This window comes from Phacochoerus africanus, chromosome 5, assembly GCF_016906955.1.
Source record: "Phacochoerus africanus isolate WHEZ1 chromosome 5, ROS_Pafr_v1, whole genome shotgun sequence".
In the NCBI taxonomy this organism is placed as follows: Eukaryota; Metazoa; Chordata; class Mammalia; order Artiodactyla; family Suidae; genus Phacochoerus; species Phacochoerus africanus.
The window spans coordinates 135,988,660-136,006,002 of NC_062548.1; the positions used below are offsets into that span (position 1 = coordinate 135,988,660).

Here is a 17,343-nt window from a genome sequence, read left to right on the forward strand (position 1 = left end):
AGTGGGCCCCTCCACGTCTCAGCGGCCAGAATCGGGCCCTGGGAGGTCCCGTGGGCAGTGTCTCGGTCGGCGCAGGCTGCTGGGGCTTCAACAACAAATGGTGACGTCTCCCAGTTCTAGGGGCTTCGGGTCTGAGGACAGGGTGCGAGCAGGTCAGGCATGGGAGGGGCCCCTTCCCCTGACTTGGGGACAGCCGCCTTCCCCCCGTGTCCCCGTGGCAGCGAGAGGCAGACGTATAAAGGCAGAGACAGGGACACAGGGGGACAGAGACCTTCAGAGACACACAGAGAGACAGCTCGGAACCCGTCCATCACCGAAAGGGCACTGATCCCGTCACGGGCCCCACCCTCCTGGCCTCCCTGAAGCCCGCTCACTCCCTGAGCCCCGCCCCAGCGCCGGAGATCTGGGGGGGACACAGACAGCCAGTCCACAGCGGCGCGGTCGCCCGGCTGACGGTGCCGTCGGAGAAGCGCTGTGACAGCACTGTGGGGGGCGGAGGGCCGTGTGCGAAAGCCCGTCTGTAACCTGTCTGTCTCCTCCCTCAGTGTCGCGTGGGAGCCCGCGGGGGACGGGAAGAGAGTCATCTCGTTGGCCGACAACCACCTCCTGCTGTGGGACCTGCAGGAGAGCTCCAGCCAGGCTCGGGTAAGGCAAAGAGTCCACAGCTTTGGGGCCTTTGTGTTTTTTTTTAATGGGATCTTTCAGCCGAGTTCAGAATGCCCTTTTAGATTCATGTATGTTTAGGATTTTGACAGTAGTTGTAAAAGAATTAATGAACAGACAAAATCATCAGTCGAAGATCTGAGTGAGCGGCTCTTTGAGGCCAAGGCTGTTCGGGGTTTGTCGTCTGGGCCGTGTGCGAGTGCCGCCAGAACCCCGCCGTTGACAGGGCTCCCCTTTGGCCATAATCTGCCCGAGAGTTAGCAGGTATCCAGAAGTGTATTTGCTTCTGTTTCAACTGGATGTCTTTTTAATGAGTGGAGTTTCAGTGTATATTTGGTTAAGATCACCTTTTAGGTAGCAGCAGTCATGAGATGCATGCTTTCCTCGGTAGTGAAAACAACGCTTGACCGTGGCCCAGTGGCCCTCCAGCCTGGCTTCCCTTCACTCCCTCGTGTGCACGTCCTGAGGGTCTGGCCGTCAGTCGCGGCAGCTCTTCTGTCCCCATGACTGCTGGAACCCAGACCCACACAGAGGCCACCTTCCTGTCCCGTCGGGCACCCGCGTGTCACCCTCCGAGTTCCGTCACCAGGCGCAGGAGCGGCTTTGTCTGTGGGCTCCTGACCAGGAGTCCCGCTCTTTCCCAGACCCGTTTTAAGGTGTCACACCAGCTTTCTTGGGAACCGCTTTGGCTTTCGAATATTCGTTGCTTTGAATACTTTGCTTTTGTTTTTTTTTGTTTTTGTTTTTGTTGTTGTTGTTGTTGTTGCTATTTCTTGGGCCGCTCCCGCGGCATATGGAGGTTCCCAGGCTAGGGGTCGAATTGGAGCTGTAGCCACCGGCCTACGCCAGAGCCACAGCAACGCGGGATCCGGGCCGCGTCTGCAACCTACCCCACAGCTCATGGCAACGCCGGATCGTTAACCCACTGAGCAAGGGCAGGGACCGAACCCGCAGCCTCATGGTTTCTAGTCGGATTCATTAACCACTGCGCCACGACGGGAACTCCTACTTTGCTTTTCATAGCGTATTCTTCCTATTGGAATATATATTTTCATATTTGATTCCTTAAAATTTCCTCTTATAAAATGTTTGTCATGGAGTTCCCATCATGGCTGAGCGGTAACGAACCCAACTAGTATCCGTGAGGATGCTGGTTTGATCCCTGGCCTCGCTCAGTGGGTCTTGACCAGCATTGCTGTGAGCTGTGGTGTAGGTCACAGATGCGGCTTGGATCCTGCGTTGCAGTGACTGTGGTGTAGGCCGGCAGCTACAGCTCCAATTAGACCCCTAGCCTGGGAACTTCCATCTGCCGCAGGTGCAGGCCTAAAAAGCAAAAAAAAAAAAAAAAAAAGGTTTCACATACTTTCATGACTTTATTGCATTTGTACATCGAAGCGACAACTTTAGGGAGACCCTGAAGGGATTTGAAACAATACAGCTTTGATGCCGCCCTTACCTGGGGGCCGAGTGCCACCCCTGGTCCAGAGGGGCTTGGGGACGAAGTCTCCTGGACAGATTTCTTCTGCGAACGTGTGTCTCCTTATTGTCCCTTGTTCCTGTGACGCGTGCTCAGCTTTCCGCTCACGGCACCTGCGTGTTAATAAACCCTTTCTTCACCTGCTGGTTGAAGAGACGCGTGAGAAGGGTTGTCGTGTTCACCACGTGGCGCAAAGTCAGGCTTCACAGCGTTGGGGTGGCCTGTTCATGTTCTCAGGCGGCACCATCAGAGAGTGTCACGGCTTCAACGTGAAGTTAAGCTGTTTTCTAGCACGTTAATAATATTTAAGGGAAAAAAATCACTTTTTAATTTTAAAGTTAAAAAAATAAGGCGCACCTATGTGTCATGGAGCAGAATGCACATCTCACCCAAGCGTTTAGGCTGCAGCAGGTAACTTGAAGCAAACTGCATGGCCCAGATTGTCCCTGGCCCCCCGTGTGTGCCCGTTGGACACTTGCACGGCCCCCGCCTTCTGGGGGACTTGCTGGGGCATCTGGGCCAGAGCCCGGGGTGTCCCCAGGGGTCCAGCCTGCGTCTCAGGAGATCTTCCTCAGGAGTCCCTGCTTTCCCGGGCAGGTGCAGCCGCCAGGGGCGGGGGTTGCTCCGCCCAGAGGAGGCCAGCCCCCACCCTGGGCAGGAGGCGCCCAGCGGGAAGGCGGCTTTCGGCCCAGCCCGGGCCGTGGCTGGGGTCCGATGGAGCCCACCTCCGACCCCCGGTCATTGCCTTCTCACCGATTTTCCGGCAGGTGATGAATCTGTAACTTCTTTGCAGCAAAGCCCAATGCGTCTTCCGCCCATTTTTCTCTGCTGTCAGCAGTTCTGTCGCTATCACTTTGCGACCGTTGGCTGCAGTGTGTCATCCCGAAGCTTCCAATCGATGTCCGCTGTCCTCACACCCGGCTCTTCCTTTTTTTTTTTTCTTTTTCATTGTTTGAGGATATTGCCTTCTGTGGTGAATCTAATCTTATGCTCCCTGCATCATTACCTTTTGCAATTAAATTGGAGGCGCTGTGCCATTTATAATCATTAGTGGAGCCCGGGGAGGCCTGGAGGGAGGCCCTGTGGGGTCCTGGCCCGAGGAGGCAGAGGCTGTGCCTCCCCGTGGGGGCTGTGCTCTTTCATCGCTGCTGCGTGACAGTGGCTTTCACTGCCGCCCAAGTGCGCAGCGTCTTGGGGGCAGGGACAGAGGGAGGGGCAAGGTGGCCCTGGGGCAGGGCCCTTCCTCCCACCCCTGCCTCCCTGCAGGAGCCTCGGGAAGAGGCCTGGGTGTCACCTCGTGGTGCAGGCCGGCGGGGTTTACACGCAGATCAGGTCCTTGACGGCAGAGAAAGGGCTTCAGGGGCACAGCGTGTCTTCAGGAATCTCTAATCCAGGGTTTAAAACGAGACCCAGCGGCTCAAGCACAGAGGGGAGCGGGCAGTGGTGGGGGGGGCAGTGGAGTGGGGGCAGTGATGGGGTAGGTAGTGACAGGCTGGGCAGGGACTGGCAGGCAGTGACGCGGTGGGCAGTGCGGTGCGGGGCGGGGGGGGACGGACAGTGACCGGGGTGGGCTCCCCACGTCTCGCTGTGGCCCCGCCTTCCCTCGGCCCCCAGGGCTTGGGGTGCAGCCCGAGGCGGGGAGAGGGAGGGGCTGCCGGCTCAGCCTCGGGGCCTGGCAGCCGCCCGGGACTGTCTCCCGCCTAGTTCTGGGCGTCACGGGTCGTGCCGACGCCCCGGGACCCGCGTGATGCTGGCGAGGAAGCAGCTCCCCCTCCTCTGCTCACGTCTCCTCAGCAGCGTCTTTGCAGGGCGGAGGTGTCTCTTTTTCTGGCGGTCGTCGCTGGGGGCAGTTTTATGTTCGCAGCACGTTGGAGGGGATGGTGGGATTCCCGTAACCCCCCTCGTTATCAGCGCCCCCATCAGAAGGGGCGTCTCCCGCAGTGGGTGGGCCCACGTTGGGCCGCCACCGTCACACGAAGGCCCTCGTTTCATCGGGGCCGACTCCCGACGCAGTCTGTGGCTTTGGACGCATGCGTAGTGGCGCGTGTCACCACTGCACCCCGTGTCCCCACCCGCAGGGGGTCCTCGCTGCCCTCGTGCCCTCTGCTCCACCCTCCCTCCCTCCTGCCGAGCCTGTGGCAGCGGCTTATCCGCGTGCCGTGTCCACAATTCCGCCTTTCCTACAGCACGCGGCCCTTCCCGCCTGGCTTCCTGCACTTAGTCGTGAGCGTGTGAGGCCCGTGGCTTTTCACGGCTCGTGGCTTGTTGTGTTTAGTGCTGGGTAGTATTCCATTGTCTGCGAGGTTTTTGATTTTGCTGAGGTCCAGTTGATCCGTTTTCCTTTTACGGATTGTGCCTTGGGGTCAGGCTCGAGGACGCTCTGTGAATAGCCTTGCATCTTGAAGGTTTTCCCTGAGGGTTTTACAGTTTGCATTTTACATTTTGGCCCTTGGGCAGCCCTTCATGAATCAGTCTGTAGAGGGGACAGACCTGCAGGGCCTCATGGTGGCCTGTGGCGCAGGAGCAGGGTCTTCCTGGGTAGCTTGGCCTGAAGCACAGCAGTCACGGTGGGCAAGATTTCTCTCTTCTGCGGCCGCCCTTCCTGGTCCTCAGGCTGGCGGTGAGGGTTCCTGGGCTTGGGTCTGCAGCCACAGTGTTCCTGGGTTGCCCGCTTGTTCAGCCCCAGGCCTGGGGCACTCGGGACAGGAACTGCAGGCCTTCAGCCCCTGTGGCCTTGTGCCCCAGGCCCCTCCCCTCAGCCTGCTCCTGCCTACCTTTGCTTTGTGTGTAATCCAGCGGTTTCATCTGCTTGGTGGGGGCTGTAAATAAAGAAAAGCGCCTCCACCTCCCCTCCCGGCTGCAGGTGTCCCGAAGGGCATTTGAAGGTCACGGCCCTCCCCTGGTGTCCTCTTTCCCCCGCCGTGTTCGGGATCTTTAAGAGGACAGGGATTTGGTAACTCGCAAGGGTGCGTATCTTAATATCGTATCTTACGAGCGGGATATGCCTTTTGGTTTTATAAATACTGGAGACAACCGGCATTTTTTAATCTTCCAGGCAGCTCTTGGAAAAAACCATTAGATGCAAAATGGGCTGAATGGAGATGTTTATCAGCAAGTGAGTGTTTGCTAAGCTCTCAGAAGACTTCTCTCCATAAGAAAGAGCAAGAGAAAGTTTAGAAACTAAGTGTGTATGAGAAAAAGCAGCTGCTGAAGCTGGGTGCGCGAATGCTGTCACGGCCACGCGTCTGGGGTGTGACGAGTAGAAATACAGCCTCTGCTTCTTTGCGGTTCGACATCCAGTTGCAAGGTCTGTAGTGCGCAGAGGGTGCCTTTAAGTTTTCGGGTTTTCCTGGAACAGGCTGGAGCAGGTGCGGGCCAGTGGCTCAGGGGACATGGGGCTGGAGCACGCGGGCGCATTTGGGAGATGTTGACGGCTGTGAGTTAAGACCCAGTCGCAGCATGACCTTGGGCGAGTCACTTGGCCTGTCCAAGCCTCCGTGTCCACATCTGGGAGGCAGGGCAACCTAACGGGAGCATCGTGTGAGCACAGCATCCCCGCAGCACCTGGTGCAGGGAGGTGGCCAGTGCAGGCCTGATGGATGGATGGGTGATGGGGGGAGGGGTGGATGGATGATGGCTGGATGGAGGCATGCAAGGAAGGGTGCTGGATGGATAGATGGAGGGAGGGAGGGGGGTGGCGCGTGGACGTGTAGGCGGACAGAGCAGCTGGCAAACATCATCTCCAAAAGTGGAGTGTGAACGGGGGTTGGGCCACTCAGTAGGTGCCTGGTGAAAGGCAAGTGGTACAGGGGAGAGGAATCAGGTACCAAAAAGCCCTTTGTTCACGTGATACCGAGGTGACCTGTCCCGAGGTTGTTGCGTGAGAAGTAGAGCTCAGACGGGGAGCGTGTGTCCTGGTTGTCACAGCACTCCTGGTGCTTCAAGCCTTCCTTGTTCTTTTTTTTTTTTTTTTTGTCTTTTTGCCATTTCTTGGGCCGCTCCTGCAGCACATGGAGGTTCCCAGGCTAGGGGTCTAATCAGATCTGTAGCCGCCGGCCTACACCAGAGCCACAGCAACGGGGGATCTGAGCCGTGTCTGCAAACTACACCACAGCTCACGGCAACGCCGGATCCTTAACCCAATGAGCGAGGCCAGGGATCGAACCCCTAACCTCACGGTTCCTGGTCGCATTCGTTCACCACTGCGCCATGACGGGAACTCCTGAGCCTTCATTATTCACAAGACCTTCCCTCTCCAGAGACCCATTCTCCATGCATTGCCTGCATCTTGGCGGCGGGACAGAAATACTTGTCCAGCTCTCGTCTGTCTTGGTCAGAGACTTTAAATCTGCCCTCACGGCCTTTCCTGAGTTGAGTCTGGAGCTGAGGTCAGGCCCGCGTTTGTGGGCATCGGACGCGTCCTTTTCTCCACGCGGAGAGGTTGGGTTTCGGTGCAGCAAAGGGGCAAACCCCTTTCGTTCTGTCTGAAAGAACTAAAGCTAAACTGAAGCCAACCCCAAGTCCCTCCCTCACCTCCGCTGGCGCCTCAGGCCTCCTGTGCACTTTCTAAGCACAGGGGACTCTGGTTTCCAGGAGGCTGCCCCCAAAACCTTCCCTTGCCAGCTCTTCCTCCGTCTTGACAGGGTGTGGGAGCTGCCAGCGCTGCTGGGTCTGTGGCCCTGCTGTGGGCCCCACACAGGGGAGGGTGCCGGCCTGCCGGTGACACTGGCAGCAGCGGGCGGAAGGAGCATTTCTTCCACATCCCCTGGGCTGGGGGTGGGGGGCTCCTGCTAGTCCCTTTCCCGCTCCACCCTGTCAGTTCTGAGGGCCCCCCTGCACCCCGTAGACCGCGCCCTACCCCGTCCACTGTGACCCGGCCCCTTCCGCGTGGCCCAGAGGGCAGATCAGACTCCTCGGCGTGGTCCAGGCCTTTTCGGGGTCTTGTCTCATTTTAATCCTCGTAACCTGGTTGGTTCTCTAGTATCTCTGTCTTGTAAGGAAGACATGGGAGAGGAAGCCAGGACCCGGAGAGACGGAGGGACTCGTCAGGCCGTTCACCAGGAGGCAGGGCAGGGACCCCGCTCAGGGGTCCTGCAGAGCTGGCTGGGGTTCCCAGCCCATGGGGCAGGGGCAGGCCCACCCGTGGGAGCCTGGTGGTGTTGCCTCAACTGGCACCATGGTGGGTCGGTTAGGATGCTTTTGGCTGCAGGACGTGGGAAGTGACTCAGATCACGCGGGGCTTTTCCGATCTGTCCTAACGAGAAACATGGGAATAAAGCCACTGCAGGGTTGGTTAGTCCAGTGTCTCAGTGGCATCCAGGACCCGGCCGCTTTGCATCTCTGCTCTGCATGCCCGATGTCACTGCTGTCCCCAGTTGTGACTGTAAGACCGCTGCAGTGGTTCCAGCCATCACATCCAGAGTCCCACAACATCCACAAGGAGGCTGCAGGTTTCCTCCCTGCATCGCCCTTGGTTTGTAAGGAAAGCCTTTCCTGGAAGTCCCTCTGTCCCCCTTTTAGGCACGACCCCATGTCTGGGCATCACATGTTAGGCTCGGCTCTGCCGTCTCTCAGTCCTGGGGGTGGGAAAGGCTTCCGGGGCAGAGGCGGGGCTGCATCTGATGGGAGGAGGGGCTCAGGTGGTGTCACGGCTATTGTGTGACGGGCTTCTGTCTCCTGGCAGCTCAGGGGCCCGTGGACACAGGTGGACTGGCCTGCTTGGATGTGTCATGCCTCTCCCGGTCAGACAGCCGTGGCACTGCCGGGCTCTGCCTCCAGAAGGGGAAGCTGGCCCTCTCCGTCCTCGCCCGTCCTGCCTCATCCTCCATCCTCCATGCCGAGCAGCACTTGCTCAGCCCTGCATCCTCTCATCCTGTCCACTCCTAAGACCTGGTGCCCTGGCAGCTGGGGGTCTCGGTGGCAGGGAGCAGCTTCTGTCTCTGGAGACTCTCCTTAGATGTGGTTCGTGACCAGAGCCTGAGGTGGCATGGCTCCCCCTCGTTCTTGTCCCTCTCTGGGCGCCTCCTCAGGGCCTTGGGGGCCTTCAGTCCATGCTTCTGGATGGGACGCACTGGATCTTTCTCTCCGGAGCCAGAGAGGAGATGAGCTGGGCGCCGCACCCTCTGGTGTCCGTGCTGAGTCCCATCTCTGTGTCCTCAGGAAGCCCAGGGAAGTGACGGATTGGCCTCACAGCTGTGCCTGCAGGAGGCCCCGAGGGACCCTTACCCACTGATGGTGGGCTCCCTTTCCGGTTTTCCTTAAATCTTCCTTGCAGACGTCTCTGCCCCTGCGGGCCAGGCGTCGCGTTGTCCTGGAGGTTCGTTCGCTAGAGGAGGCAGTGGGGCCAAAGCAGGAGGTGGTCCATCCTGCACAGTGTGACCTGGGGCCCGCCAGCTACCCTCTCTGGTCGGCCGAGCTCATGTGGGGTGTCCCCGGGCTCCCAAACAACCGACACCGGGTTAGTGCTTCCCACGGTGCACGTTTGCTGTCCTGGTCTCGCGGGGAATCAGGAACCGGGAGGCAGCAGGGCTGGGGTCTCATCCGAGGGCTCGCAGGAGGGTCTGCTCCCGAGCTCACGGACTTGCTTGTGGCAGGACCCGTAGGATCCAGGGCCTGGGTTCCTGGCACTGTGGGTTCTGGGAGCAGGCGGTGCCTGATGCTTCTGTTGATGAGCCTGTCCGGGCCCTGTTGGCATCAGAGGCGGGAAAGTGCCCGGAGCTTTGCCGACGTGTCGTTTGCCAAGGACTCGGCCTGGGAGCTCTGCGCTCAGTCGCGGCCCTTTCCCCGTGGTGCGTCCCCGGCGGCCTCCTCAGGAGCATCGCTCTGTCCACTCACGGCGCCTGTTTTCCGATGGTGGGATCTCATGCTTTTATCTGGCCGAAGAGCTTGATAAAGAAACCCTTGTGTGAGAGAAAGTTAATTAAAACACGGAGTGTCCATTAGTTAGGAAACACACACAACCCTCTTTAAAAAAGTCGCACAGTGATGCTCGGTAGGTCCCGGGGTACAGTACAGTGAGTCTCAAGTTTTAACCATTGCATTCCAGGTGCAGTCACTGTGCAGCAGTAGCCACCTGCCCTGCGCTGCACAGTATCTCCTCGGAGCTTATTTTCTACCGAGTAGTTTGTGCCTCTTAACCCCTCCCCCCTCGTGCCCCCCCCCGCCGCCCCCTGCGCTGGGAACCACTGGTTTTTCCTGCACATCTGTGAGTCTGTGTGTTTGTTACAGTCACCGGGTTGTTGTGGCTTAGAGTCCGCGTGCGAGGATGCCCTGCAGGCCTCGCCTTTCTCTGGCCGATCTCACTGAGCAATGCCGTCCTGCCCTCCACTCTGGTGCCAAGGGCAGGCTCTCTCTCTTCTGTGGCTGCTACACTCAACCCTTTTGTGTTCCTGCTGGTCTTACTTACCGAGTCGTTGGAAAACTAGCCTGTACTCTTTTGATTTGACCGATTTTTTCTCCTAAAGGAGATACTCTAAACTCGTAGCCGCTGTCGGTGTGGAGGTGGAGAAGCCGAAGGCCGGAGCGCTCTTGCTGTGGGTCTGGTGGTCGTGCTTCAGGCCCCTTTCAGGGACTGGGGTCCTGGGCACAGCTGGGATGACCTCCGCCTGCACCGGCTCTCAGGGTCCCCTTCCCCTCCGTGGCTTTGCGGGGCCGCTCTGCACAGTCCCCTCTGTGTCCTGCAGGGGCCGGGCTTCTCCCGGTGACTGGTCCAGGCTCTGTGTCCCCCATGCGATGGGAAGTGCTCCCGGCCCTGCTCCGGGGCTGACTTTCCAGTGCTGCTCCGCTGACGGGAGAGACATGGAGCCAAGGAAGGGCAGGGCCCCCTGCTGCCCGACCCCTTGGCCCTCACTGACCCCTCCCCACCCCTCCCTGTGGGCTCCCCACCCGCTGAGCTGGTCTCCACTTCCTCCAGGAATTTGGGGGGAAGTCTGTGGGTCGGTGGGGTCCTCCGTGGAGCCCACTCTTGGGGTGGGTGTCAGATGTGGCGCTGTGGGTGCCCGTGAGGACCCTGGTCTGGAGCCAGAGGAGCAGGGCAGGTGAGGCGAGGGGCAGGTGTGGTTTGGGCGGGGGGGGCCCATCCGCCGCATGGTTCAGGCTGGTTCACCCCCGGGTCCCGGCTGCGTGTGTTCTGCTCGCTGGCGGCCCCTGTTTCTCTCCTGCAGCTGCTCTGCCCTTTGTGACCATCCCCTGCCTCTGGCCTTTGTCGCCGCTGCAGCGCTGGCCTAGGTTCCAGCTCCAGCCGTGCCCCTGCCGCCAGGCACCCTCCACGCCAGCCGTGCCCCTGCCGCCAGGCACCCTCCACAGGCAGGTGCCGCTCCCTGGCTTCGAGGAGCTCCCTGGAGATGCGTCTGCCGGGCGGCCAAGGCCAGGCTTCCCGTCTCTGCTGAGTCAGCGCAGCCGGGCTGAACCCGGGCCCCTGCCTTGTGCTCGAACTTCATCCCGATGGAGCGCCGAGGGCGGGGGTGGGACTGAGGAGGCTCCCCGTCTGGGACCCCGAGGCCTTGGGGCGGCCGGCCCCCGTGTCTCTCAGGGTCTGCAGAGCGAGGCCGATGCTCAGGGCCAAGTGGAGTGAGTGACCGGAGCCCTCCTGCCTTCAGACGGCACCCAGTGGAGAGAGGCCCGGCCTCTGGGCAGCAGACGGCCTTGTTCCTAAAGTCCCAGGTGGCAGGGGTCCCTCAGCCTGGGGCTCTGCGGGGCCTGTCCTCGGGGACTGCCCGTGGGTCTGGAGGGCCTCTTCCGGTACTGCTAAGGTTGGTTAGCCCCGGGGACGGGGCGTAGGGGCCCTCAGGGTCTGCCCTTCCCCGTGGGCCCTCGGTGGCCGCCCCGTTGTCCTCAGGGAAGCAGGTATCGGCTTGCTGTGTGTCATCGCCTCACGTTTGAGCAGACTAATCACATGCTGGCATGTCCTGTTTAACAAGAGGGGCTATTAATATGCCTTCTATTTTCTGCTGCGTTCAATTTTATAGTTTTTTCCAAATAAGGTTCAAACGTTCTTGCCTCTTAAGGGAAGGAAACAAAGACGGCACCTCGTCGTTATTTTCGGTGATTTCCGGCGACGCTGTCCTGCGCGGGATGCTCTGTCCAACTTTCTGAACTGAGTTCAAATCACTTTTCTTTTCTTCTTCTTCTGGAAACTTTGTTGAATTCGCAGCTGGCCAGCTCGGCGTCCCTGGAAGGGAAGGGACAGCTGAAGTTCACGACGGGACGGTGGAGCCCGCATCACAGCTGCACCCAGGTGGCCACGGCGAACGACACGGCCGTCCGGGGGTGGGACACGCGGACCATGAGGTCAGTGAGGCACCTTGACGCCCCCCCCCATTGCGAGCGCCTGGCTTTGAGCCACGTGGCCCGTGTGCTCGTCTCGTTTTTGTGGGGCGCTGCCCTCATCTTTCTCCACCCCAGCTCGAGTGCACATGCACCTCCTTGGTGGCCTTGTGCCCGTGGGTGCCTGCTTGCGCTGGAAACTAAGGTCAGGCTCCTGTAGCAGCTCAGGCAGGGTTGGCGCCCGAGGGCTCTGGGTCTCTGTGGTGGGGACCACAAGGTGAGGGCTGCCGTCCCCTGGCCGAGCGTGTGGCGCTGTCTGTGACTGTCTCTGTGCCTCGTGGACGCCCCCCCTCGGGGTGATCATAGCTTGTCACTGAGGTCCTTACACACAGCAGCCAGCGCTTTAATGGAAGTGCAGCCTCTCCATGGCAGGCGTGGCGTTGACAGCAAAGGAATGACGGTGTGCGCACGGTTGTCACAGCAACGAGAGCCCTGCAATCCTGTGTAAGATACCGTTTGTCCCCTCAGCGCACCGTCATTTATCACTAAGCTGCAGGGACAGGTGTCGGGAAGGAGCTCGTGTTGCCTTCGAGGGGAGGCACACAGCTTTAAATCGAGGTCCGCGGCCCCGCAGAAGGCGCAGGTGGGGGTCAGGTAGTCGGCGCGTGTCTGGAGGGGTTGCGGGGTTTTGCTGCCAGAGGCTGGACGCCGGGGCTCAGACGAGCATGAGGACTGGGGTCCTCGCCCCGGGGCCTGTGGTCCTTCTGTGTCCTTCCGCTCCCGTTGTTTCTGAAGGATGGGAAGGCCGCACTGTCCAGACAGAACCTCGGAGACGGGCATCGCAGACCACAGGCCCAGGCGGGCGCCCCGCACGCCCCCCGCCCTGTCCCTGGGCTGAGGCGCAGCCAGCGCCCGGCTCTTCCCCTGGCACCGTTTCTCTTCTGCAGACAGCCCAGGCTTTTCTTCTGCAGGCTGCTCTCAGTGCCTCTTCTGGAACATTCTGTGCTTTGGTATTCAAATGCTGCCCCCAGAGCCTGCAGTAAATCCTGTCAGTCCGCTGCTTGGGCCTCCCCCAGCTGCCTGCGACCTTGCCAGGCCTGCTTTTATCCACTTCCCTGTTTCACTCGGGAGATCTTAGGTTCGGCGGTCTTATTTTAGGAAAAACTATAGGATATTGGGAAGGTGTGGGATGTAAAAACCAGATCAAGATTTAAAAGTGGTTTTGGGCCGGAAAACCCATCGCCAGAGAAAAGATGAAAGGGCTGGGGCCCTGTGGCCTGGAGCGCAGGGAGCCTGGAGGCCGAAGTCCTGCGTGGGGGATGAGTGCGGGAGCAGGGCCCCCCTCCCCAGGAGCCAGCAGAGCGCAGAGGGGCGCAGACTGGGAGAGGTTAGGTCACACCCACTGGAGGAGGCTGAGAGGCCGGCCTGGGGACCCTCAGAGGGGGATGCAGGCGTCTTGTTCTGCCTCCAGAGGACCTGACCTCTGGTTTGGGCAGGTCATGTCTGCAGAGGTCCCGGGAGAATGGAGTATTCATTCTGATTCCACACCCTGTGAGGAGCAGCCTGGGTGTGGCAGTGGGGGCTTCAGTTAGGTCCGTGCGTGTGTGCGCGTGCACGGGTGTCCCATGCTGCTGTGTCTGCAGATACGTGCGTGCTTGTGCATGTGTGTACACGTGTGTGTGCCTGCACATGTACGTGCACAGTGCCCCCTAAAGAGCCGTCTGCTCGCTCTCACTCTCAGGGTACCGGCCCTGCCTCTGAGAGCTGCCGGCTCCCTCCCTCCCCAGCTGCTGGTGAGCGGGAGCGCCCGCCAGGACCCCGCACCGGCTGGGGTCTGGGGGAAGGTGGGTGTGGGTGTGGGGCCGCCTCTCACCCGCGCTCCCCCTGCAGCCAGATCTACTGCATCGAGAATGCGCACGGCCAGCTGGTACGGGACCTGGACTTCAACCCCAACAAGCAGTACTGCCTGGCCAGCTGCGGGGACGACTGCAGGGTGAAGTTCTGGGACACCCGCAAGGTCACGGAGCCCGTGAGGACCCTGGAGGAGCACTCGCACTGGTGCGCCCGCCGCCGCTTGGGGGAGGCTCAGGCAATGCGTCTTGCTAATTGCTTTACTGTCAAACCTGCTCAGTTTGTGCTGCTGCGAATCAGTCAATCAGCCCAGTTTTATTTTTCTAAAGGAACGCTAATTCCATATCTGAATGTTTATGATTTGTAAACATAGGAAAAGAAGAAAAACAGTAGATTCTGTTTCTTCTGGAAATAGCGCTGGTTCCCTGCACAGACGCTCACGTGGCACTGTCTGTGGTGCAGGGCTGGGGACCGCCCGGTGCCCAACGTAGGGGACAGTTAGGTCAGCCCCGTGCCAGCCGGGCGGGGGGCGCTGTGCCGCTGTCCGTGGGAAGGAGGCGTGGCTGTGCGTGTGGACCGGCTGAGCCCGGGACCGGCCGTTCTCCCTGGAGCGTGTGTTCACGTAGATGCTGCACACTGGGCCCTCCTGGCCAGAAAGTGAAAGAGGACGGGTGTAGAAAAGTGTGCCTAGTGTGACGGGTGTGCATGTGTGTGCTTGTGCATGTGCGCACGCACGCTTGTGGGTGCTCGCGTGCATTTAGAAGCTGGATGCTGGCGTGCAGTTGGGGCAGTTCGGGAAGTGGCTGAAGTGGCTGCGGTCAGAAGCGAAGCCCGGCGGGCTGTCTGGAGCTCCGCTGCCCCCTGGGCCCACAGGGCCTGCCAGGCAGGCGGCCCAGCTCCCGCAGCTCCTGGGCCTTGTGACCCGACTCGGAGAGCGGCCCTGGGTGGGCCCAGGCCCCGGGTTGTGTCTAGTCTGTCTTTTGCTTCGTGGGTGGTTTTGCCTGAGATCACGGGGGGAGGCCTGTGCGGACACGGAGCAGGGAGCCTCCTCCCCGGGCTGCGTGCTGGCATCTGGCTGGGGCGTAGAAAGGCTCGGAGCCTGGCCACGGGCCCGCCCCTGCGGGAGACGCCCGGGCCGGGTCGGGTCGGGTCGGGAGGGTCGGCGGTGCCAGCGCCCCTTGCCGCCCCCGCCCCTCCCTCCCAGGGTGTGGAACGTGCGCTACAACCACTCGCACGACCAGCTCGTGCTCACGGCCAGCAGCGACAGCAGGGTCATCCTGTCCAACATGGCGTCCATCTCCTCCGAGCCCTTCGGCCACCTGGTGGACGACGACGACCTGAGCGACCAGGAGGAGCGCCGTCCAGAGGAGAAGTAAGCGGGAGCGCGCCGAGCCGCGGGCGCCGCGTCGGTGGGTCGGCCACGGCCCCGGGGTGGCTCTGACGCGCCTTCCGTCCACGTTCTCGTCCAGTGGCCACACGGGAAGGGCCGCACGAGGCTGCTCGGCCCTCGGTTCTGAGAAGGAAGCTGTGTCCACCCCGTGACACCTGTGGGGGCTCTGGGGGCGTCCCTCCTCGCTGTCCTGGGGCGGGTCGAGGACTGGTCGAGACCGGTCCCCTCACTGCCCCAGGACACCGGGCCATGTGCCGTGACCTCGTGGTCTGGCCTCAGGGCATGCCATCCCGGCTGTGCCCTTCCCCACACGCCGTCTTCCAGTGCCAGGTGCATCTGCTCAGGGCCCTCTGCACGTTGGGGTCGCACCCGCGAGACACGTGGGTCCTGGGGTTCGGGACCCACGCAGAGCCCTCCTGGTGACGCAGAACCGGGCGCCGGGACCAGGCAGGGGGCCTGTGTCGCCCATGAGCACATGGCTTTTGAAAGGAGACACGCCTGCAGTGAGAAGACCGGGCCCCCTGCCCGCCACGCCGGGCGCCCCCTCGCTCACATGTGTCTCCGTGCCTCGCAGGAGCCAGGAGCCCCCGCAGGACAGCGTCATCGCCACCTACGAGGAGCATGAGGACAGCGTGTACGCCGTGGAGTGGGCCGCGGCCGACCCCTGGCTCTTCGCCTCCCTGAGCTACGACGGGAGGCTCGTCGTCAACAGGGTGCCCAGGGCGCTGAAGTACCGCATCCTGCTCTGACCGCGGGCAGCCCGGCTGGGAGTCACGGCGGGGCCTCTGCCAGCCGACCTGACAGCTCGGGCCCGGCAGCCTGGGCCCTGGCCCCGCGGCTGCCCGCCTGTCCCCTCTCCTTCAAGGATGTCGGGCGTGTCACTGTAATTGTTGCAGCTGTAGCGACTCGTCTGTGTCTCGAAATTAAAAATGAAACAAAAGGAGCAGGCCGCCGCTCGGCTCCGGCTCGGTCTTGGCGGTTCTGTCCCGGTCCCGCCTCTTCGTTTCTTCCTTCCGTCCCCGCCCAGGACGCAGGCAGGTCAGCCTCTCGTGCTGGGTCCTTGGCCTGACCCGCCCGCGCTGGGCTGATGGTGACCAGGGGTCTCCTGCCGGCCGTGGGCCCCGTCCCCGAGCGCATTCCCCACAGGGTCCTCCGTCACCCCGATGACGCCCCAGCACCCCGGGGTCACGCGACCCCCCGCCCTCACCCACTGGTGTTCTCTGTTGTCGGGTCAGCCCCGCCCAGGTGATCCTAAACTCTGGGCATGGGACTCGAGCGCTTGCATCCTCCCATGGTCCCAGGGTCTGTTCTGGCCGTGGCCTCACCTGGCCTGGTGTCCCATCTGTGCCCAGAGGGAAGGGCTGTCCCCAGTCGGCTTCCAGGCTTGGTCCTTTTGTCACTATGGGCTTCGATCTCAAAATGGACTCGTGGAGTTCCCTATGAGGTGCAGCGGGTTAAGAATCTGACCGCAGTGGCTCAGGTTGGCCTGGGAACTTCCCTGTGCCGTGAGTGCAGCCATGAGAGAAGGAAAAAAAGACCAGCTCTAAATGCCAAAGCCACGTGCCCCCCGCCCCAGTGTCTGTGTGAGGTTTTCTAGCTGCGCGGTGAGCCCAGAGGGCGCATCTGGGGTTGGTTTCTTCTTTCCAGGGGTCAGAGTTAGTGGGGGCAGAGTGGGGACCACGGGTGAGCCGCGAGCAGGCAGGCCTGTGGGGGTGGGGAGGGCAGGCAGGGAGTTTCAGGCCCTCTGTCCGCTTCCAGGTGAGACCTGCGCGGGCGAGGGTGCAGGACAGCTCGGCGAAAGCCCTCCTTCACTTTGCTGTCACTTGGACAAAATGCCTCCGTTCAGCAGGTGTTTGCTGGGCGCCTCCTGTGTGCTGGGCGCCTGGTGGACTCGCGGCTTCACAGCGCACGGGGCAAAAGCCTGGACTCACGCGGGGTCTGCCAACCGCAGGAGACCCTGTCGGGCAGAGGGTGTGGATCTGTTCTCTCTGAACACGAGCAGGGTGCCTGGGCGAGTGCAGACCAGCCCCAGGGTGCTGCGGGGAGCCGGGGTGAGGCGCTGAGGAGCGGGCCACGTGCCCAGACCCAGGCTTGGTGACGGGTCGCATGGGCTATAGCTGCAGGAGGGCGCCCAGCAAGGGGACAGTGCGCGCAGAGGCCCTGGGGCGAGGCGTGCTGGGCGGTGCGTGCCGGCCCCAGCAAGACGTGGGAAGGCAGGTGGGGCTGGAGAGCTTGGCTGAGGCCTTGCGGGGCCTGTGGTGGACGCTGCTGGGCGAGGCCGGGGCGGCGGCTCGGGCTCACAGCGGGGGTGTCTGCTTCTGCCTGTGCTGTTATTCGTGTCAGCGACAGGATGGATCTCAGCACCTGCAGTCACACCACCTGCACCACCTCCACACACCCACCCGTTCTTGACCACAACGCCCCCTCCGCCGCCCCCTCCCGGCCTCCCCCCCTACCCCGCAGACTCCCCCTCCTCCCCTTACCCCCACGCCCCAGAGCCTGCACCTGTTGCCTGGCCTAGTGTGCCTTTCTGAGGATGCCCTGCAGAGGGCACCACCAGCGTGCCGCCTGGCGCGGGCGTCTTCCCGCGGCTGTGGAGCGCCATGCGCTGCCCCCGCTGTGTGTCGCTGCTCGTCCCTTTGCTCGTATGTTGTTAGGGTTCCCTTGGGAGGATCCACCACCGGTAGCTTATCTGTGC

General features: G+C 61.6%; 1 protein-coding gene across 3 annotated transcripts in view; it reads left to right on the forward strand.

Annotated features, from left to right (window-relative positions):
• EIPR1 (EARP complex and GARP complex interacting protein 1) overlaps nucleotides 1-15,588 on the forward strand; it is a 75,439-nt gene extending 59,851 nt beyond the window's left edge. For all 3 annotated transcript variants that reach the window (XM_047782717.1, XM_047782718.1, XM_047782716.1), the window contains 5 exons: nucleotides 546-645; nucleotides 11,292-11,428; nucleotides 13,295-13,462; nucleotides 14,460-14,627; nucleotides 15,220-15,588. In XM_047782717.1, the coding sequence (XP_047638673.1) occupies nucleotides 546-645; nucleotides 11,292-11,428; nucleotides 13,295-13,462; nucleotides 14,460-14,627; nucleotides 15,220-15,394 (748 nt within the window). In that variant the 3' untranslated portion in view covers nucleotides 15,395-15,588. The remainder of the gene's footprint in view (nucleotides 1-545; nucleotides 646-11,291; nucleotides 11,429-13,294; nucleotides 13,463-14,459; nucleotides 14,628-15,219) is intronic.
• The last annotated feature ends 1,755 nt before the right edge of the window (nucleotides 15,589-17,343 follow it).